Raw genomic sequence first — 22,627 nt, 5'->3', positions numbered from 1 at the left:
CCGGTATAATGAGAGATTTGGATATCTTTACATGAATCTATACTTTATAAACTAGAAATGTAGCCCTAGGTGGCCTCATGACTCGCCCTCACATTACTGTACTACGAAGAAAAACGAATGACAAACAAATTTTGGACCGCATATCACCAACTTTGAAGGATTCAACTTTTAAGCGAGGTATTTATTGCGTACTCCCATGGAAGTCAGTATGGAATAAGTTTAAGGAAATAAATATTATGACTGGTCAATATATTCTTAGAGCCTTGCACCAGTAAAATACTAGAAACAGAACTAATCTAAGCGTACGACCAACCAGGCTCCAGAAGATAAACCACTCCTTATATGGAAATTGTATTCGTTTTTACAACAAATTCCCAAATTAGAGAATTATCACTAAATAAATACAAAATTCTCGTTAAACGTAAATCAATAAAGCTTTTTTATAAATTTGACGAATACTTAAATCATCCTTATCCTTGGGATTGATTTGCTCCAGTTCAAACAATTTGTATGACTCAAAACTTGGCGATTAAAGAGAGTGGCGGAGAGTTTCTTGCCAGTTCTTCTTGCCCGCTCTACGCCCTTGACGTGCGAACTGGTAGTAAATGTAAATTTAGAATTAACTGTTGACGTTCATAAGTGTACTTGGTTACCTATATGAATTAAGTTCTTTTGAGTTTGAGTTTTAAATTATTTAGTGAAAGCTTTAGATAATTGAGAACCTGTGTTGATTGTAGCCTATTCAATTACACTTAAATAATAAAAGAACCAACTCATCAAAACTTAGGTCGCATTTAAAACGATAATTGCTCCTGCGTATACACAATAGTTATTTCCGAATTATACATAGTCCGTTTCGAAGGATCAGGCCGCTAGCCGCAGCCAGAATATAAGGAAAATTTAACCACCTTAACAAATATTACTTGATTCTGTGCTTAATATCACTCGCGGGTGTGAAATTCAATAAAATATAAATTATTAACAAATCTAAATAATACTTGTGGATGTCAGTGTTACTCTAAATAAATAACATTAATTATACAAAAATATTTGAAGTTTCATTTTAAATTTTGAATTACATCCAATTGTATAATTTAATTTTCGTTATCGTAAAAAACGTCCTTCTTTGTACAAAAAATATGTCATAATCCTTAAGCTAACAAAGACTTTACTAAAAGTGGGGATGTTGGTTTACTTGGATATATTACGAATAGAGACAGCTGCGCAAGCGCCAGTGACGCGCCAATGAAGTTAGGTATCTGTAAGAAATTTTATTGTTATTTTTTTTATTTCGAATGTGAAAAAATAGAACACAAGAACAGACTGTCTTCCCCTAAATAGAGACTAAGAGGGGCCATTGGACACTTTATGTTACACATCCTTAAGAGTAAATAAGATTTGACATAAATTACTTATTAGTTTATGTTATGCTAGATCGTAGTGTTCTATGATGTCTTAGTATGTATTTAAATGTATTTCGTATAGTACCTATAGGGTGGCAAACGAGCCTACGGGACGATCAAAAAAGACAGTCAATGCAGCCCATGGACATGTATTTTTAGGGGGTGCGTTGCCGGTCTTTGAGGGAGGAATAAAAGAAGTTTATGTTATTTGTGTGAAATGCCTATAAATGTGAAACTAGAAAACAACAAAAAAAAAACAATAAAAACACTACGTTTTCCTTATTGATTGCGTACATACAAAGAAATATCCATTGATGTACCACGGGGATTTCTCAGGGGTTAGTCAAGTCAACTCAAGCAATTAATAATTATCAATTACAAAATATTTCTATATAATAAAGAGTCCATTAGAATTTTAAAATATATTTGAAGAGGCCGTTACGACCGTGAGTGTAATTGTAATGGTCATTACCATAAAGATAATAATTTATTACTGCATGTATTGTTTTTCAAATGAACCAATTGAAATCGTAATAGGATGCCCATAAAATATGCAAATTTTGAGTTTGAGAAAAAATTATTCATTATTTAATAATTAGCAATTCTGATGTCGTGTTGTGTTTTTCAGTGTCGGCTCAGTAAAAAACATATAATTCTCAAAAGTTCATATGTTCGAAGTTGTGAATCAATGTTTCTGTGTGCGCGATGATGAACGGAACTTAGAACAATCTTATAATGAATCACGACAAGGTTATTATCTAAATTAGAATAAAAATTCTGACATTTCAATGTCAATTTCTGCAAATGACGGCGGAAAAACAGCCATCAATTTTTTTTTTAATTCGAAATGTTATATTTATTAATTTAAAATGATAAGAGTGCATGAGGTAAAAAATAAGTAGGAATATGACAAAAAATATTAATGATGTGAAATGTCATAAGAATGCTTTGCATAATGTGAATGACAGGAATACAGGATATATTCCATGTTCAAGCCAAAAAAATATTAATAATATTAAATTATCGATTTCTTTTGTTTTTTTTTAATATTTCTTTTTTGCTTTGAGTAAAAAAAGTTTATTTTACTGTCTTTGGGAAGTCACTGAAGTTTATTGTTTTATGTCTACCTTCATGTATATGAGATAAAACACACTATCAAAGTTGTTGGCGGGTACTTAATAAAGCAGTTAATCTCACTGGCATATTTATTTACAGTATTATTTTATTAAATAAAAATGTTAACTTGCATTTGTGTTGGTAATGAAACCTAGAATATATTAGTGTACTTACAGTAAGATACATGTCCTCTTCAATTATACCATAAAAGAACCACAATGACATAACAACAAATGACATTAGAATCATAGGAAACGGTAGACATTCCGTGCTTCTAGTTCTTATAACATAAAGTAGTTTGCTCATTGGCGAGGCAACAGTCAGTAATGTGAGGCTGCATGCTAGGAGCCCTAAAAATATATTATTATAATATTAAAGAATAGCTATTTATAAAAAAAATAGTACGACTAATCATTGTTAAAAAAATAAAGGTAAACATTATATTTAGAAATATATTTTACTTTATAAAATCTTGTTCCTTATAATAAATGATTGGTAAAAAAATTAATTTTGTTTAAAAATTATGAATAATTAAACATCTGTATGAAAACTTACCAAGACGATTTAAAAGAACTTCATTATCCTCTTCAACATTAACATACCAAATCATAAACATACAGGAGCCAACTGTTATATATGCCTGTCTCAATACCACACTTTTCTTAAATGTATATAAATAAAATACTATTGTATATGCAACCATGAAGATTACACCAACTACATTGACTAAAATCATATTTCCATCTTCCTTCGTCAATCCATAAAGGAGCCATATGCTACAGCTGGAGATAATCAATATTAGAGATTAGGATAAGTTTTAATTAATAATGACGTGGTTTTGGCGTGGGATAACTTACGAAAAAAATCCACAGGTAAAAGGCAAGGGTGAAGCTTCACCAGTCGTACGATTAGAAACATATTGCTTGCAAATTAACCTGAAATGAGAGTTCTTATTCAGGATTTAGTTTTAAACAGAAGATCCCTAATAAAACTTTGAATCTGAACTTACGTGCCCGATAGGAACTGAATAATAGTAGTGACAACGGCAAGACATTCTACCAATTCCTTTATGTCGTATAAATACATTGCTACATTCCATTAGCACTTCGTTTAAAATAGTGTCTTTTCATTTATAAAATTAATTCATTAATAAATTTAATAAGCCTGACGACTTCATGCTCGATTAATAACTTTTGAATGAGCAAAATATTTTTATTCGTTGAGTTGCATTGAATAATGACATCACTGTCATTTTGACTCGAGAGTCAAGCATGATGATTAGCAAGTGTTGTGTTGAATTGTCATGTAAATAAAAAATATAGTGAATTGAACGCATATTTTTCGCAAATTATTATTATATATTATTAATAATTGTTATTCATGCAATAGAAATAGTTCAATACCACGTAAAACCTACCATGATTTATAGGAGTATCAAAAAATTATATGTGGAACGTAAATAGTTATGATAAAGAAATTATTGAGTAAATATTGTTGTTATCTCAGTTGTAATGTTGTATGTTTACCTTTACGATGAATCTAGCATTAAGCCATCCCTGCAAGACTGTTAAAAATTAAAAATAAGGATTTACTCAATAAGGCGTTTTCAAATCGCTTACACAATGAAATCATTCAAGCTTATAGTCCATCAACCCAGCTTTAGTAGTAAGTAGTTAGTTACTTATATAGACTTATCGCCCATATTGCATATTATATTATTTATCTCAAAAAGTTATTTAATGAGGAAAATCATCAAACAAATTTAATATATCATCTAATCTGCATTATTTTAGCTGAAGAACTGATTATAAATATAAAAGATTATCCTGGAATAAAAGAAAAAGATGTAGTGGAAATATACCATCCTGAAAATGATTATCCAAGATTATTACTTCAAGTGTCTAAAGTTGATGCACCGGGAAGAGGTAGAGGTAAGTATTTAATGCATTCAAATTTAAAATTTATTTAATAAAAAATAACTTATATTGTAACTTATACAAGATCCTTTATGTTGTATTGGTCAAGAAATGAGTGGTCTTTAGTGTACCAACCACATTTGGTTTGAATAAATTATTTCTATGCTGTGTGCATAAGTAATTTAACTAACCTAATATGACTATAACAATCATACATTTTTTTAATTCCAGACACTATAAGTGTGGAACAGAGTATTGCAATAACATTTCAATTACGGACATTTGCTGATGTTTATGTTAATATTGTAAATGTAGCCGATGTTGCATTGGACTCAGTGGAACTTACATTCAAGGATCAGTATATGGGTCGTTCAGAAATGTGGAGACTAAAGAATCATTTAGTGAGTATTTACAATTAATTCTTAACAAATTCATTCAGTTACAATTTTTTATAGATATATGGTACTTTACAAAGTAATTAAGTATAGTACTTTATTATGTTACAATCTCTACTATATACAAAAAAAGAAAACCATTCTTTGGGTAGACCATGTTTCTATTAATAAAGGTGTTAGATACATTATAATATATTTAATTTAACAGTTTGTCATTAGATGAAAATCTATAAAAATATATTGCATAAAACTCTAAGCAGTATGTGACTTATTTTTGGCACTTATCACATTGTAAGATAGGATATGTTACATTAATTATAAGTTTAGGGCAATAAAATGATATTTACCACAAAATTTACAAAGAAAATTAAAAAAAAGTTTTTTATGTTTAACACCACATCTTGAATTGAAATATTGATAAATCCTTGTGTATATAGGTAGGCACTTGTGTATATCTTAATAAAAAGATAGAATACTGTGGAGGTGCCATACGCTGTCAGGTATATGAAATGTGGTCACAAGGCGACAGAGTTGCATGTGGCGTTATAACCGAAGACACAAAGATAGTATTCAGATCATCAACATCCATGGTTTATCTTTTTATACAAATGTCATCAGAAATGTGGGACTTTGATATACACGGTGACTTGTACTTTGAAAAAGCTGTAAATGGATTCCTTGCTGATCTATTTGCTAAATGGAAGGTATGTATATTATGATCTTAATATACTATCTGAAGTGTACTAATGTAGTGTGCCTCCTGCACTACTTGGCTTGAAACAATTATTTTTAACCTGGAAATCAAACCCATAAGTAGATTATGTTACTAATAGTTTGCATTGTCTTGGGAATATTAACATGTTGTCATCGTCATGATTGCACTTGGTGGGTAGATTCAATCTACCCTCTTTTTTGTCAACAATATTTATTTAAATTTATTTCGTAAATTTACCTGCTATTTTATTTTAGAAAAATGGAAGTAATCATGAAGTTACAATTGTTTTATTTTCAAGAACATTTTATAAAGCTAAATCATTAGAAGAGTTTCCACAGCATATGAAAGAATGTCTTCAACAAGACTATCGAGGGAGGTTTTATGAGGACTTTTATAGGTATACACACAAATATTAATTTAATGGCCACATATTCTACATGCTTACTACAACTAAAGTATATATTTTTATTAGTAATATAAATTCTAAAATGAGTTATTAACGGACTAAACACAAGGTTATCATTTCGACCTGTAATTCTTTCACTTCTTTAATTTTTTTAAAGTCTATGAAATGAATCCAATTTATGAATCTACAAAAGTTATATATTTTACTTGAAATTGGCATTAAGTTTAACCTATTGCCATTATATTAAAAAAAGTTATATCAATTTATTACAAACGTTTAAAAATAAATATTCAAAATTATATTTATTTCAAAAACGGCAGACAAATTTAAAAGGGCATTAAAAAAACAGATTCTCAGCCTAAAAACTAAAAGTATAATAGTCTGGATTACGAATGTGAACATCATTTAATGATTCACTTCACATATTTAACAAAAATATTATTTCGTTCAAGTTCTTGAACTTTATTTAATAAAATATTTTTTTAGGGTGGCAGTACAAAACGAAAGATATGAAGACTGGTCTAACGTACTTTTGCAATTAAGGAGGTTGTTCACAGATTACCAAAAGATAGTCCTCCAATATCATGAACGCCCCAATATGGAGATACCAACTGCTATCAATTCTACAGCAGCCCAAGGGAACTTTCTCGAAGTTCTCAATATGAGTTTAAATGGTATTAAATATTAATTAAAGCTTAATATAATGACTTAGTAAACTTATATAAGTGATATGTATTTTAAACACTTCATGTGAGGTTATTGTTTTTAAACTAGAAATATTTAGCTCTACTAAAAATGTTGATTGTAACAATAAAAAAACTTTTTTTTGTGCTTAATATGCCGTTACGTAAATGATAGCAGTTGTTCGGATTAATATCTGCCGAGTTTTATCAGGAAATTCCATCCGTATCACCTCAACGTCCGTCGTTTCACAACTGAGCGTTTTGTAAAGCAATTTTCACCACCACACGCACCACTTCTTATGTTGAACCAGCTGCCTACTGAAGTATTTCCGAAACAATTCGACTTACGGTCGTTCAAGTAAAGAGCGTAACAATTCTTAAGGAATGCACTCGCTGGTGTCCATGGGCGGCGATATCACTTATCATCATGAGCCAATAAAAATTGTATCAGATTCCTATTAATATATACTAATGTTTTGAAGGTCTGTTTAAGCCACCTTTGAGCTGATCATTTAGACAGAACAAGGGATAGACCTATATAACTTTGGTAAAAACGTAATTTTCATAATCGCTTTGTATTTTCCAGTATTCGAGAAGCATTACCTAGACAGATGTTTTGATAGGACTGGACAGCTAAGCGTCGTCATAACACCCGGCGTAGGCGTCTTTGAAGTTGACAGAGAGTTGACAAATGTCACCAAACAAAGAATCATAGACAACGGAGTGGGAAGCGATTTAGTCTGTGTCGGGGAGCAACCGTTACACGCGGTCCCGCTCCTAAAGTTCCACAACAAAGACAGCAATTTGAATTCCATAGACGATTACTCTATGCCGCATTGGATCAACCTGTCATTCTACTCGACGAATAAAAAGGTTGCCTACTCGAATTTTATACCGAGAATAAAGTTGCCACCTCGAAAAAGTCAAGAGCCGTTGAAGAAAATGTATGAAGACGAATGCAAAGGGAAGCTGTTGAAGGAGGATGAATATATGCACAATTCGATATTTGATTATGACGCGTACGACGCCCAGGTTTTTCAATTACCGCCAGCTCATAGTACGTGGTAAGTGTTTAGATGTTTCTTGATTTCCAGGTTGTCACATTCAATATTCAGATTTTTTTTAATATAATGGCAATACTTTTTGCTTTATGCCAGTTTCAAGTAAAAGATTTGTAATTTTCAAATTTTATTGAAACATTTTGAAGTAAAAACTTCCTTAGCATCGTTGTGATTTGAAAATCGAAACGAAAAAGAGACAGATACATAAATTCATAGGATTTAGCGTGCGAGACAATGAGATAGGAAGTATTATACAGTGTATAACTAAATTAGTGTGTATTTGATAATTATCTACGTATTTGATTGTCCTCGTTTTAACATGTGTTACATTTAGGCAAAAATACAATAAGAAAATCTTTTAAAGTCTAAATATATTTGTAATATCTAACTCTTTCATATTTAAAAATTTAATATTTGTCATAAATTAAGCTATTTTTTGTATGTAACAGGAGGCAAATGGCCCAGATGTTAAGTGGTATCGCCGTTCATTGACACTCAACGGCCTTTTAGGAAATCATACGCTCTACGAATAAGAAGTGTTGGGGTCTTTTCATGAAGACCTCAACACTGATACTGCGGCGTCTGCAATCTGTAATATTTGCCATTTCAAAGGTAGATATTCCTGCGAATTCTTTTCGTGAGAACTTCGGTGTTCACTAATAATATTCACACGTGTAAAAACATTGGTTAAAGTTCGTTTACTTATGACTAAAACAAAACAAAGTAATATAACTTTTTAACTTTATTTCGAATTGAAAAGAAGAAAAATAATCATTATTTCAGTGTCCAAAGAGTGGCTCGAACAAAGAAAACTTCGATGGCAGGACTCGAAATGAATAGGAAGAGTCCGCCTTCCTCCATCATGCATCAGAGGAAAATGTCCGATCCAGACATACATCACAGTTCCGTGGATCTAAGTATCGGTAAGGGTATTTCTGTTTTATTAAACATTTTGCCCTGTATGTAATGTTAGCTATCTATTTTATTAAAATCTTTGCCCTGAACGTAAAGTTAGCTATCTATTTTATTAAAGAGTTTTCCCTGTACATAATGCTAGCTATATATTTTATTAAAGAGTTTTCGTCATTCTGTAAGAACTCCTCTGTAGGTGAAGGCCTCCTCCAAAGATAGCCAGTCCTCTCTAGATTGGGCTACAACTATTATTTATTTAGGGGTTAAAAATTTCAGGTAAATTTACAGAGGGTGCCGATACAACGGATTCACCGATTTCCATAAACCGCCTGTCTCCCCGTAGCTCGGTGACTGGCCACAAGCCGGTGATCAGGACTGGGAGGGCCTTGATCAACCCGTTCGATCCCTCGCATGTCACTGTTAAACTTACCAGTAACAGACGACGTTGGACTCACATATTCCCTAAAGGTTTGTTCGTAATTCTCTATACATATTTGTGTATAAACAGTTCCTTGCATATAGAAATATAATACAATTGATATAATTAAATGATAAGGAGGCCTCATCGCTTTTAAGCGGTCTCTTCCTGTCAAACGCTCTCAGGATTAAAAGGTCGTAAATGTAATACAAAAATTTGTGAATCTTTATACAAATATTGATTACATTGATAATGGGAATTAAACGTATAGAAAAGGAAGAAATCAAGATAAGATAACAATTACAAAAGGCCGACAACGCAATCGCGAGCGGCGGTGTCACTTAACATCATGTGAGCCTCCAGCCCGTTTGCCTCTTAAATAAAAAAGGCCGCCTTTTTAGAGTTGAAGCGCAATGTACATAAATTGTCTGTGGCAATACGCTCTGCTTGAAGCTATAAAAATGTACATTGTATAAAGATGTCATTTCTATCAAACGAAATCTGAACGAGACGTTCAGACCTTAAAGGATCAGCATCACAGTTTTTCTATAAACTCGATTTGATACGACAGTCAAGAAGTATGGGATTTACTAGAATAACTATTACGATGATTCCAGGTCCAACGGGTGTGTTGATCCAGCAGCATCACTACCAGGCGAGACCTGCCGGTGAAGCTACGCAGACGCATGAGGAGCACGACACCTACGACAGACCCAAAGACAATGGCATCAACAATAATCACTCTGTATACCAGGTTGATGGTGAGTGCACAATCTAAATTTGCGGTCTATTGCCATAATATTAAAAAAAAACTTGCGATCTATTTCAGGAAAATAAAATTAGGTAAACGAGTATTACTAACATTGTGTACAAAATAATTTCCGTAGAAGAAAGACATCCTGATTTTATACAAAAGTGTTGTGCAAAAATTCTGGAAAAAAACGTCCAAAATTAGAAAATATTAAAACAGTTGTAATAGTGATTTACGACTTTGATCCCCGGGGCAAGCGACATTTAGATGTTTCAATTATTTATTTTGTAAGAATTCTTCAAAGATGCATCTTTTAAAAGTGAATTTTTGTATTCTCATGTTCAAAATCAAAATAGGCCAAAAGTCTATCTACTAAATAATTCTTAATAATTGATTTAAAAGCCATTGATCAACTGTGACTAGAAGTTGTTAGTTTTTATTCTTGTGTAGGCTATTCAAATTAAACATTTCCGACCGCCAAAACGCGTCAACAAGATGGCGTCGCACCAGTCCGTATGACGTACCATGTTAACACGTAAACAAATGTCAAGTATTTTACGTGTTAATTATCTTTCTGATTATATTTCGATCAATAATGGTCTCCGACGATTAAAGTCCAATAGTACTTTACTTGAAACTGGTATAAAGTCAAAACTATTGCCATAATAAAAATATTAAAAAACTCTAGTAGTAAAAAAAACTCCAAAACGAATACATTTTATTTACCGGACTTAATCGTCGATTCGATTTATTTGTGATCTTTTTGGTCACGCGATTAGAGATGATCGTTGACATTTTTTGTTCAACTTCGAAGGGGATTTAAGTAACCAGATTTACTACAATTATTTACGCCCGTTCTCTTGTTAGTAAAAGTAAGCAAATCTCCCCATTTTACTCAATGAGCGTAGAAATAAAACGTATTCATTATTTATAGGAATCCTCGAAAATGCATTTCGTATAGCAATAGAATGAATTGTTTGCCATATGTGTAAATTTTTTTTTACTGATGACGTGATCCCCCCCCCTCATGTCATAAAAGTCTCAGACCCTGCTATAGTGCTTACGTAACTGAACGGATCTAATAATGCCACAGTCTTTTTTGTATTAATAAAGAGGTTTTATTGAGACCGGTCTAACTTACTTTCAGGCAATATGACGAGTCGTAAGCGGATGATCAGTGCGTCCGGTGTGTTGAGCGTTCTGGGGACTGTGGTCGGAACACCCACCACGAACAATGCGTCACTGGCCTTACTGTGGGGTGCTACCGGCGAACAGGAGTGGACACCGGCCTTAACCACTGGTAAGGCCTTTTACCTCGATGACAATTTATATTACTAATTGCATTTAAAGTGTTACAATTTTTTTGAAATAATCAAACTTCGACTTTACCTATGACGTATCTTGTATTTATCAATAGGAATTAATTAATGTAAAAAAACATATTTTTTTAAGAAAAATCATTAATGAATAGGCCATCATTAGTTAAAGGAAATTGGCAATATGAAAGTGTGTCTTATCTTTTACATAATAAGACATATTTTCTTTTGATACAATTTGTATATACTTTGTATATTGTTAATATTTTGTATGCCCTATACGTACGCGTACGCTATGAATAAATAAAACTTCTTTAAAGATATAAACGCTTTATCTTTTGCCTTTTTGTAAATAGTTCCACTATCTCTTATCAAAGCTCTCTTCTACCCAACCCTATGAGTTGAAGTTAAACAAAATAATTATTTTCCATTATAACAGATTTTCGACTATTTTGTGAGCTTCATTACTTATTTTAAATAAACAAATTAATATTAAAGAAGTTTTATTTAAATACGTGGCTTTTTTATTTTTTGAAGTGAAACTTCTTTATCGGCGTTGTAAAAAAATGTACCGCCACATGTTTGGGTTACGCGTCACAATTTTCTGTTACGTGCCATCTTTTTCTTGTCCCTACCATGGTTGATTCGAAGCCATTAATACCGATAAAAATGATAGTAATAATTCTATTACAATTAATGAAATTCTGTAATAATCTTAGTAGTAATAAAATATGTCTATACATGAATACAAATAATCATAGGATAATAAAAGCCTTTTGTTAAACTTTATCTAACCAATTTCTGTAAAGTTGCATATAGTAGATCATTTTCCGAAAAATAAGGTCATAAAGAAGTTTCACTTCTTACGTGTGTACACTAGTACACGGACACATTTTTTTTAATATCATCATTTGATGTTTCATGATATCGACGAACATTTCGGAACGTTGCGGCCCAAAGCAAATCGAGAAATAGGTTTGATATCCTTATCATTGGATTTGCATCGTAGTTAGTTCGCTTATTACCAGGTTATGGGCGTTATCTAACTAGATCAAGCATGTTTTTGACACTTGACTTTGACATTTGTTTATAAAATTACATAAGTAAGAAATCCTGAAGAACAATGACAGTAAAATTTAGTGTCTATGAATGATTTTGACGTCATCATCCCACAGATAAAAATCAACCGTGTAGAAGTTTTCCTAAAACTTATATTTATTATTCCGATATAAATAAGGAAAACCTTTTTACTTATTTCTATCATCATATCGCCATTTTCCCGAAGTTGTAAGCAAAGACCACGTATCTACTTGCTACGGTCTTGGGATACTTCTCTCGCCTCATCCACTATCATAACATTTACCAACATGCTTGTCAGTTATGGCACTTTTAATTCTCTAGTACCCAACCCGACCTCACCATTCACAGTTTCCTTGTATATCCTAACCGCTTCTCATTCACCAGTTCTACATCAAACCAGCTAAGCATTCCCTTTGGAATCCTTGTCATTACGTCCTTTTTAACCCACACGTACTCCCACAAGTACGTACGCTAGCACGTACCTAACGTAAACTTCCATTATTATTATTCCATTATTGTTTTGCTTTTTAAAACATGACTAAAATGTCTTCAATCTGTAAAAATGACAGGATCAAGGTAGTATTATTTTTCAAAACACGCACATTACCTGGTAATATGGTAATATTGACGTAGCGAAATCTTAAAAATGCTTTATACGAGCTAGAAATAAGGGTAAAGCTTAAAATCCACCAATATGTATATGGAACAAAAATCCTGTTTTTTTTTTTGGGAATTTGGTGTAATTTGTTTTCTGAAATTATTTAAATTAATAGGATTTTTGTTGTATATTCTGCAATATTTGCTTACTATATGCCGAAACCGCGTAGTATTTAAGACCTATAAGAATTTTTTATAATTTTCTTTTGGTCTGCAATGTTCCTAAAATATCACTTTATCGCTTATTGTGTTAACAATTATATATTAAGTTTATTTATCGGTGTATATAGTAGACGTCAAGCGTTTATGGAATACCTTGGAGCGTTTAAAAATATGAATACATTTTTATTAATCCATAAAAAAATGTTCAAAGCGTTATTTACCCATATGCTAAACGTCTAAGTTAACGAACGTAAACACGTGTTGGCCTAGTGGCGGCGTACGACTCACATCCCTGAGGTCGTAAGTTCTTTCGTATTCGCTCGAATTGTGAAGGAAAACGTCGTGAAGAAACCGGCTTAGACCCAAAAAGTCCTAAGTCCACAAGGAGGCCCAGACTTAAAAAGGTTGTAGCCATTGATTTTTTTAAATAAACGTAACGAATATAAATGTTTCTCGTGTCAAGGTTCTCGATAAACGTTTAGTCGCGTCTGCATGAATAAGGCTTGGGTAATGAAGAGAAACAAACGTGCATGGTTATAATTTTTCTGTGCATTTCTTTCTGTAGGTTTAGCTGTGGAAACGCTGAAAGCTTTTGCACTTTTGATTTTTTTTATAGACGGACGTACGCCGTACGTAAACGGACAAGAGGCTCATCTGATATTCAGTGATATCGCCGCCCATTGACACTCTAAATGGCAGAGGCGCGTGGCCGGCCTTTAAGAATTAGTACGCTCTTTTCCTGAAGGGCCCTTTGTCGAATTGGTTCAGAAATACTTTAGTGGATTTTGATAGCATACGACTTAAATGCCGGTAGCGCATTAGCTTGCCGGCAATGTGAGTGACCATGGACGACGATAGTAACGTCCTGCCCGTTCGTTCTGCTCTTAAAAATACGTCTTTGTGCAAAATAATGAGTCAATTTTTTTTAGATTATATACTGAATTTCATCTTCAGCTTCTACGGTTAACAACAATTTTTTATTCATTTTAAAATATAAACATTACAAGTGTCAAAATTTACTACTTTTAGGTTATCTTAATAAAAACAGTGATCGCTTCATTGCGTAATCATTATTTTAACTAACATTTTAAAGTTAATATCTGCATTAAGCGAGGATGAGTTGGGTAGTTTGGCCGTTAAAATGACCGCAATTATAAATATTATCTTCTGAAACAGGAGTTGACTGGAAATCGTTAACGATCCCGGCCTGTCTGCCAATAACCACAGATTACTTCCCCGATAAACGTTCATTGCAAAATGATTATCTGGTGTCCGATTATAATCTGTTGCCCGATGACGTCAACGCCGATTTTGCACAGAATAGAGCGATATATAAGGAGCCTCTGACCACTATGGAGGTTTTTAAGGAACTCGTCTCGCAAAGATTGGCGCAGGTATGCAAAAATAGTTTCACGCAGTAATGCTGATAATTACCTACGGGCAACAAGCATAACACACACACACCCTTCCGTACATAGCCTTACTTTTCCATTAGTGTATTATCTACTTATACGTAACATTTATTACTAACGAAACACACATACCGAAACATACACAATCATAATAATAGTAATTAAAAAAAACTAAACTAACATTTGTTTTTACTTAGTTTCTTCACTTAAATGTATTTAATATTTTTTTATTGTTTGAACCTTTTTGTATGCCATTCATATTATGTACTGCATCTTTGGCTATTTTTTTTGTTATATATGATTTATGTAATATTGCGAAATAAATGGAGAATTCCCAACTGTTCCGGCAAATTACGGGGCAACTTTTACAAGTATTACGCAAGTAGGACCATTTGCGACAGTCCCACATATACCATATTTTAAATAAAAAATTAAGTTATGACGGAAATCTTATTTCATAAAAAATTGTCTGTAGTCTTGTAAAATATCTCGAAAGTATAGTAAAAAGTAATATTATAAAATTCCAGGGCTTCCAACTAATCGTGGGGGTAAATGAGAACGAAGTGATAGAATCTCACTGCCCGTCTGCGCGTACGCCGCCGCCTTCGAAAGTGGCGCCGCAGTGCGGGAAAAATGTGAACTCGGCGCCTACCAAACGGTATCTGCTGTCCATTGGAAGGATTTTCCATAAGTTGACGCTTGTTGGCTCTACTATTACCGTTACTAGATATAGACCAAGGTAAGTCTCTATTGTTTAATAATATTAAGGAAAAGATTGTTATCGTTTAAAGAGTATACTCCTTCCTCAGAGGCCGGCAACGGTGTCCATGGGCCGGTGAAAAATGCATAAAAAATTTCTTGTTTATTTATCAAAGCCTATAGAGAAATACAATATATATTAAAAATATTTCTAAATGAATTGTAGGCCGTTATTTAAAATATTATATTATTTCATTAGATATCTGTCAACGTACACAAACGTACGGGACGGACTTGATCACGTGACCGTTTTCATACAAACTACCTGGCCATATTGTGTCACATTATCTACGATATAGGGAAATGTATATGTCTTATTTCTATTGCTTGTTTTTCTATTACAAGAGAATTTAATGATTATAAATTTATTACATTCGTCATATGGGACCTATTTGCCGCATTTCCGCATCATTTGAGTTGTCAAATATTCCATAGACGGCAGAGCTTTGCTTAAAAAAATTACACGCTGAATTGAAAAACTTCTTTTGTTTAGTCGGTTAAAAAAGTTTGTCTTACGAGTTCTAGAGGGGTCAATTGTTCGTTCGGATCATGTTCCTTTTTTTTTAACTAGTCTTGGCCCGACAATTAAAACAAAATATTCTATTTACTTTTTGAAGTTTTTCCTAACCAATTCGACATAAGAAAGAGCGAACCAAGGGCACTTACCTGCGAGTCTTCTGGCATTGAGTTTCCCTGCCCGTTTGCTCCCTGTTTTATAAAAATGATGTACAAGAAAAACGTTTATGATTGAATTTCAGACACCCATACCCACCTTTCAACATCCACTATAGATACAGATTTCATGCGCCAAATCACGACACATACGAAGTATCCTGGGTTTCCTTCACCACTGAGAAATTGGAGAATTATAACTGGAACTATATGGACCATTATATATGTACGAGGGGAGATACTGATTTTGCACTTGTCGAGGTAATTATCGGAGTATAATCATACTGATTTTCTAATAATTAAAAACAAAACTGATATTCGAGTACAGAAATCCCCTTTTGGGGAAATTGCGTTGTAGTATTATCGTTCTTTTGAACAATTCAAAAACGAATTGAATAAACTTTTTAGTTTATTTTTATAACACAATTGAAACAGGTGCAAAGGTACGCAAAACTAATGTTGGCTCCGCTTTATATACGTTCATAAATCGCGTTATAAAAGTACCGCGTTATAGTGGGAATTACTGTACTATAAGTTACATTATTATATTTAATAGAACACGGCCTGCGATGAAGTGAAGGCCTCCTCTAAATTCTTAAACTTTAATAAATCACTTTTTAACCGGATTGAAGCTATGTATTATTATTATAAACTTATAATTATTTTACATTATTTAAATTTTCCGACGTTTCGCGTGCTTTACAGCCTGCGTGGTCACGGTGACTGAAGACAAAAGGTGTTAAATGTCAAAAAGTATCACAGCTGTAGAGAAAGTTGTGTTATCTGTATTTATTTCCCCGGAGTTGATATCGACTAAAAGATGACGGGTTTTTGCAGAAATGACTCACGGTGTCCTCTATTTTCGCAGATAGTTTGTCTTGTGGTTTTAATTTGGATATTATTGGATCTCAGGTGTTTGATAATTTTAGGCCGTCTTCTCTATTGATTTATAGACTTTTCTTATCTTCCCTACTGTTTTCTGATTCTTGTGTGAGTGTGTGAATGGGTGTGTGTGTGTATGTTAGAGTGTAGCTGAGAGGTTTTATATATTTATTTTAGCCTTTGAAGTACTGGCGATTCCGCACATTGCTCCTCCCGCTCAACAATCCAGCCACCAAACAAATATTAGAGGCTGAAACGACCCATTGTGACGTGTATCCCGCACCCACGCGCCACGACCTGGATCACCTGACTGAGGGTTTCTTAAAAATGACAGAATCCTATTTTAATAAGGTCAAAAGACCTAATAAGCGGGTAAGTAGCGGTAAACACTATGGTTAGGTTGATCTGTCAAATGTCAGCTGTCATAACTGACACTTACATTCGCTGTCTCTTGTTTTTTGTCTTCTGTGTATAGAGTAAGCGATCGGCGCATTATGTGATGGTGTAACGGATGATCAATTTTAAATGTCATTAGATATTCAATATCTAAGACTCCATTAAAATATTTTTAAAATTTACGGATGGTTATAGCAAGATTTGAAAATGGTCAAGTGCGTGGATTGGACTTGTTTATTTTCGTGTTTCTAGTTCAAAATTTCTTCTAATATTTTTCTTTTACTACAACGCAATACATACATTAAATACTTTCGTCGTACAAATGTATCAGTGGCCGAGCGTATTAAAACTATAATCCATAACATCCGACCCGTTCCATGATGCGTCGCGAGCTTTGTGAAATGTCAGCATGACACTTGAACGAATGACACGTAGATACTGCACTGCATGATGAAATTTTGCACAGAACTTACAAAGCTTCTAAAACACTCACACACTCAAACTAGAAGTCTTAATATCTGAGCATGCCTTAAAAGTTCTCGTTTGAGTCGCATGCGCTAATACCTCGGAAGTCTAGCGCCCATTTGCGATTTTGACGCGCAGATGAGAGGTGACACGGCCCGTTGGAGGCGTTTATTCCAAATTATCTAAATTACCTTTGAGACGGGCGTTTGGAAAGTGATTGTGTGCAGATGGCGACTGCGGGCAACGCGGAGAGCGCGCTCACTCGTCGGAGACATTCCACGTCTATCCTCACTCGGAACGCCCAGGTATAGAGGCAAGGCCCGTACCGGCCGAATACTAAAAAATCTATTTAGTTTTTTTAGTTTTCGGCCTTTTCGTTTTTGAGCAAAATTCATTTTGGCAAACATTTTTTGGTAAGTGATTTTGAAGGTATTTCGAGCGCAGATTTAACGCGTTTCTTTGCCCTTTTGTTTTACTCATTCATAGCGGAAATATAATATTGAATTGGCATTTTTTTTAACAATTTAACATAGTGTATTAATTCCTTAACTTTAAGAGCGTGGGTTTCAAGAAAAGTGTACAGTAGTAGGTAAATGAAGCTTGTAAGTCATTTCATTAGTGAGTCGCTACGCCTATTTATGAGCACCGCTTAAAGTATCAATACTGCACGATCGCACAACACTGTAACTGTTTGTTGGCTTTAGTACTTCGGAGACAAAGAAACTTTCTTGAAACTTTTAGAGCTGCATTAGTCTATTTAGCGCTTGAATACTCTTTTAACTAGTAAACATTTTGACACATTTGAAGCGTTGAAAATTTAAATTTATGACGCTGTGTTCCGCAAATGGACACAATTTTTGTCAAAATTCAATAATTAAGCACGAACTTTACAATATATTCTAGTATTCAATCATATATGATTGTCGTGTATTTGCAAGACAAGAAACGTGTACGTGTCTTCAAACGTACACGCATCCGTTTCGTTACGACCACGGATTCGTTACTAAACGATTTTACGTAAGGTTCGTGCGAATATCGGACTATATAGATAAGATAACTGAAAATAACGACATTTATAATTATCATTTAGCCAATTTATAAGGCTTCTATAACATGAGGTATATAATGTAGCAGGGTGGAGTATCGAGCTCTCCCTTCAGAGAGCGCGTGGGCAGCACCAGACTTCCAGACCGACCGCGTCTACGCATCGAAGCTATGTCAGTACCTTGCGACGAGCTTACCAAATGCTATCCTTATCTTTAAATACGCTTCTGAGAGGGACAAATGAGCTCTAGCAGATCTGGTGCATTTATCTATATTGCGTTTAATGCATTTTCATGTATCAGACCTGGTTTAAAGCTCACATTAACCGTTGTTTCTTTTGACAGCTATTATATGTAAAAAAAATGCAAAGCAAAATATTCAATATTAAATTTTCCTATTTATTTCGGAAAAGATTTTCGAATGACTTTTCTGGGATTTTTATTTGAATTTTGATATAACAATGAAAGTATAGAAAATACAGAAGCTGTCAGGAGTACTGGACGTATACTTCGGAAGGGGTAGAGTTGTAGGACAGCTTGCTTGCGTGTTGCTTTTGTTTCGTCATACAATTTCACCTAACAGCTTTCTTCTTACAGCTTGACTTATGACTTATGTATTTTTATACATAGTAGTCATTTACCTATCTGCTTAAGGGTAACACTTTAAAGACTTAGCTGAAAATCTCGCTACGTCTCCTCTTAATGTTACCCATACATCCTTGTGACTAATTTCAGAGTCTTTCAACCCTTTGACCCAATGCTTCTTCCTCTAGATGCTTGATATTTCTATTCATTTCAGCAAGTATCGCCTACTAAGTCAATAAGTTTCCAAGGGACCAAGTGAGTACCCTCTTTCTTCGCACTGAAATCATTTATTAAAGTTATTTTAAAATTCGAATTAAAAATGGGTGCCTATGGGCTGCGAAGGTGGCCCTTATCAGGACTCCCTTATCAGGCGGCCCTTATTAGGTGTCCCGTAGGCTGCTCTATTCTATAAAAATGTGTGCGTGTACTAGTGTACACACGTAAGAAGTGAAACTTCTTTATGACCTTATTTTTCGGAAAATCATCTACTATATGCAACTTTACAGAAATTGGTTAAATAAAGTTAAATTAGATAAAGTTTACCAAAAGGCTTTTATTATCATAGACATGAATACAAATAATATAATTATTTCATTTTACCTTATTACTACTAAGATTATTACAGAATTTCATTAATTGTAAACGAATTATTACTATCGTTGTTATCGTTATTATATATTTTTGTTATTAATGGCTTCGAATCAACCATGGTAGGGGCAAGAAAAAGATGGCGAGTAACGGAATAACGTGACGCGTAACCGAAAAATGTAAGGGTATTTTTTTTAAAACACCCAGAAAGAAGTTTCACTTCAAAATACTATTCTACAAATAATTAAACTCCTCTGAAACGGCTCGACCGATTTTCGTGATATTTTGTGTGTATGTTCATTTCCCTAAATGTTCCATGTACTAAAAAGGTAGGTTTAGTAAAATCACATTAAAGAGAAACGATGTTCGCGATGCGAACGATGATAAGTAAATATTGATATAGAAATATGTTTTACTTTCCGATTCTTCGATAGCTTTGGTGACGGAAATTTTTTAAAATTCTTGATTTTGCGTAGATTACAAGATGAGATTTTGCTTAAAAACTTTGTAAATAAAACATTTTATACCGATTTTCAGTGTTTTACTTCATAAATGATTTCAGTTATTCTCATTACCTCATAATGCTTTCTGCTTTTGCTTGCGACTGGAAGAAATCTCATTATATAGACTTATTAGAACATGTTTGCAGACAAGCAGCAAAAACTGTTCTAGAAAGAACGCAGTCTCAAACTGGCGAATGTGAAGATGGCTACGATGATGGGTGAGTTCGAAAAATCTTGTCTTTTAAGGATAATTCGGAATGACGGAAATGTTCGTTTAAAAAAAAACTTTTCTTGATATATGTGTATGTACCAATTTTCGAAGGTATTTTGTCAGGCAATTTTAGGCTGTTAATGGGAGTTTTAAGAAAGGTTTAAAAGTGGGAATATTTTTGCGTAGGCATAACCTAGAAGATCGTTATACCAGGTCAGTGACAACCGTATTGGTCTAAGTACTTAAATGTGCTAATCTCAACTCTAAAAACGTTTTTTTCTTTCATTTCAAATGCATTTGCGGATGCACCGAAAGATGCAGGGTATGTGGAACTCTAACCACCAGAAACGCTGCTATTCAGAGACTCGGTATACCCACTAAAATTATCGCGGGTAGTTCCTTCAAGGCGTTAGAGAGGCTCCGGAGACGTTCTAGCATTCTACCGGGCCCAGACTGATCACCTACTTATCAATATTAAAAAAAAAAGTATTCAATCTGCAAAAGATAGCGCCACTTGCCTTTTCTGGACTAAGACTTATCCGAAAATCTATAAAAATGTATGTTTTTACAGAGTCATAGAGCCGAAACTCAAAGCCAATGCAACCTTGTCAGAGATAATAGAAAGGATGCGAAATCCATCTCTTGGCATAGCGTTTCTGCAGCAAACTGTCAGTTTACCTTCACACACATTCGTCTCTATATATGCTATACATTGGTTGCAAGCCAATATGGAGAATATGACGTACGAAAAGGCCACTCATTTTATGGAAGTAAGTATAGAAAAGAGAAATTTTCAGTGTGTGACTCCCTGAGGTCATAAGTTCAATCTCCGGCTATGCACCGATGGATTGATTCTTTCTATGTGTGCATTTAACATTCAATTGAATGGTGACAAAATTATCGTGAGGAAGCCGGCTTGCCTTACACCCTAAAAGTCATTATAACCGTGTATTAGATTGACAAATGATATATATCTGAGGCCAAGACCTAAAGTTGATGACTGCTTTTTTATTCTAGTTTAAAAATGTAAAATGTTTAAAGGTGCCATATTTTTTACCATAAAGATACTTGTCCTATAATAAACTACAACGAATTTTATCGTACAATTATATTGGCGTATTTTGTATTGTTGAACGAATCGTAAAGCGTTTAGCGTGTTAGTACCCAGTTTGATGAAGACTCGAGTTACATCCCTGGAGCTGTATCTCATACAGCATATATATATATATGAAATATTTAATTTCCCTTCGTAATATATTGAGAAATTTTAATAATAATAGTTGCACAATACAATATATAAATAAAGAAAATAATTATATGACCAAACACGTCTGTAATAAATACACTGTAGATTCTTAAAAGTCCGACAACGCACTTGCAAGTCTCGCAGTGTGTGTCTCCGGCCCGATTTTTAATTCTAAGTGGCGATTGTGTATTGAATAAAATAAACAATTATAGAGCAGTGTTGGCTTAGTTGCTTCAGCGTGTGACTGTCATCCCTGAGGTCGTAGGTTCGATCCCCGTGCACCAATGGATTGTCTTTCTATGTGCACATTTAACATTAGCTCGAACGGTGAAGGAAAACATCGTGAAGAAACCGCTTTGCCTTAGACGCAAAAAGTCGACGGCGTGCGCGATCAGCCTTCTGTGCCTGACAGAGGCTGATCACCTACTTGCCTATTCGATTAACAAATGATCATGAAACAGATACAGAAATCTAAGGCCCAGACCTAAAAACGTTGTAGCGCCATTGATATATTTTTTTAATAATTATGGTACACGGAAAGATAAAAACACAAGGTAAAATCTCCAGCCCGTTTGCCCCTTGTTTTATAAATAATACAAATGCTATTTTCAGAAATTACTGCAAGAGAAAATGATATGCCACGCATCGGGTGACACATTGAAGCGCTATGTTGTCGGCTACTACATGTATCATATCTTACCGCAAAAAAAAGATAAAGGTATGCTCATTTGAGACCTTCTAGGAAAAGTGACAGATAATGTGTTGTATTCTCTATCATATGTCATGTATTAGCCGTTCAATTAACAGCCTAATCTAAACTAAATCGCGCTGTTTAACTAGCGGCCTGAAAGTTGTTCAGTCGTAGCGTTTGTTA

General features: G+C 33.9%; 2 protein-coding genes across 10 annotated transcripts in view; one reads left to right on the top strand and one right to left on the bottom strand.

Annotated features, from left to right (window-relative positions):
• Positions 1-572: 572 nt before the first annotated feature.
• Positions 573-3,727, bottom strand: LOC123711411 (sugar transporter SWEET1). The gene is made up of 5 exons (XM_045663988.1): positions 3,529-3,727; positions 3,377-3,454; positions 3,075-3,301; positions 2,694-2,869; positions 573-1,259 (listed from the first exon to the last, which is right to left on the bottom strand). Exons 1-5 carry the CDS (start codon positions 3,603-3,605, stop codon positions 1,152-1,154), a joined length of 666 nt encoding a protein of 221 aa, XP_045519944.1. The 5' UTR covers positions 3,606-3,727; the 3' UTR covers positions 573-1,151.
• An 80-nt stretch (positions 3,728-3,807) lies between these two features.
• Positions 3,808-22,627, top strand: part of LOC123711200 (GATOR complex protein Iml1) — a 31,826-nt gene continuing 13,006 nt past the window's right edge. The window contains exons 1-21 of one of the 9 annotated variants that reach the window (XM_045663657.1): positions 3,808-4,184; positions 4,313-4,450; positions 4,667-4,836; positions 5,268-5,534; positions 5,800-5,942; positions 6,438-6,625; positions 7,221-7,698; positions 8,479-8,618; positions 8,896-9,075; positions 9,643-9,786; positions 10,924-11,076; positions 12,053-12,067; positions 14,168-14,385; positions 14,931-15,142; positions 15,921-16,095; positions 16,894-17,088; positions 17,805-17,882; positions 18,709-18,794; positions 20,443-20,514; positions 21,079-21,277; positions 22,366-22,471. In XM_045663657.1, the coding sequence (XP_045519613.1) occupies positions 4,142-4,184; positions 4,313-4,450; positions 4,667-4,836; positions 5,268-5,534; positions 5,800-5,942; positions 6,438-6,625; positions 7,221-7,698; positions 8,479-8,618; positions 8,896-9,075; positions 9,643-9,786; positions 10,924-11,076; positions 12,053-12,067; positions 14,168-14,385; positions 14,931-15,142; positions 15,921-16,095; positions 16,894-17,088; positions 17,805-17,882; positions 18,709-18,794; positions 20,443-20,514; positions 21,079-21,277; positions 22,366-22,471 (3,400 nt within the window). In that variant the 5' untranslated portion in view covers positions 3,808-4,141. Of the gene's footprint in view, positions 4,185-4,312; positions 4,451-4,666; positions 4,837-5,267; positions 5,535-5,799; positions 5,943-6,437; positions 6,626-7,220; positions 7,699-8,478; positions 8,619-8,883; positions 9,076-9,642; positions 9,787-10,923; positions 11,077-12,052; positions 12,068-14,167; positions 14,386-14,930; positions 15,143-15,920; positions 16,096-16,893; positions 17,089-17,804; positions 17,883-18,708; positions 18,795-19,419; positions 19,461-20,442; positions 20,515-21,078; positions 21,278-22,365; positions 22,472-22,627 lie in introns of those variants that run through there. The other 8 variants (XM_045663659.1, XM_045663656.1, XM_045663655.1 and 5 more) reach the window with 8 other exon arrangements.

This window comes from Pieris brassicae, chromosome 6, assembly GCF_905147105.1.
Source record: "Pieris brassicae chromosome 6, ilPieBrab1.1, whole genome shotgun sequence".
In the NCBI taxonomy this organism is placed as follows: Eukaryota; Metazoa; Arthropoda; class Insecta; order Lepidoptera; family Pieridae; genus Pieris; species Pieris brassicae.
The sequence above is the reverse complement of the archived record's forward strand: the minus strand, read 5'-3'. Positions and strand labels throughout refer to the sequence as shown.

Bases quoted from the DNA above. Each gene is read 5' to 3' on its own strand.
- LOC123711411 (XM_045663988.1), bottom strand. From the start codon at position 3,605: ATGTATTTATACGACATAAAGGAATTGGTAGAATGTCTTGCCGTTGTC. The intron at 3,302-3,376 runs GTAAGTTATCCC...GATTATCTCCAG, and splicing joins TTTACCTGTGGATTTTTTTC to CTGTAGCATATGGCTCCTTT. The intron at 2,870-3,074 runs GTAAGTTTTCAT...ATATATTTTTAG, and splicing joins AGTTCTTTTAAATCGTCTTG to GGCTCCTAGCATGCAGCCTC.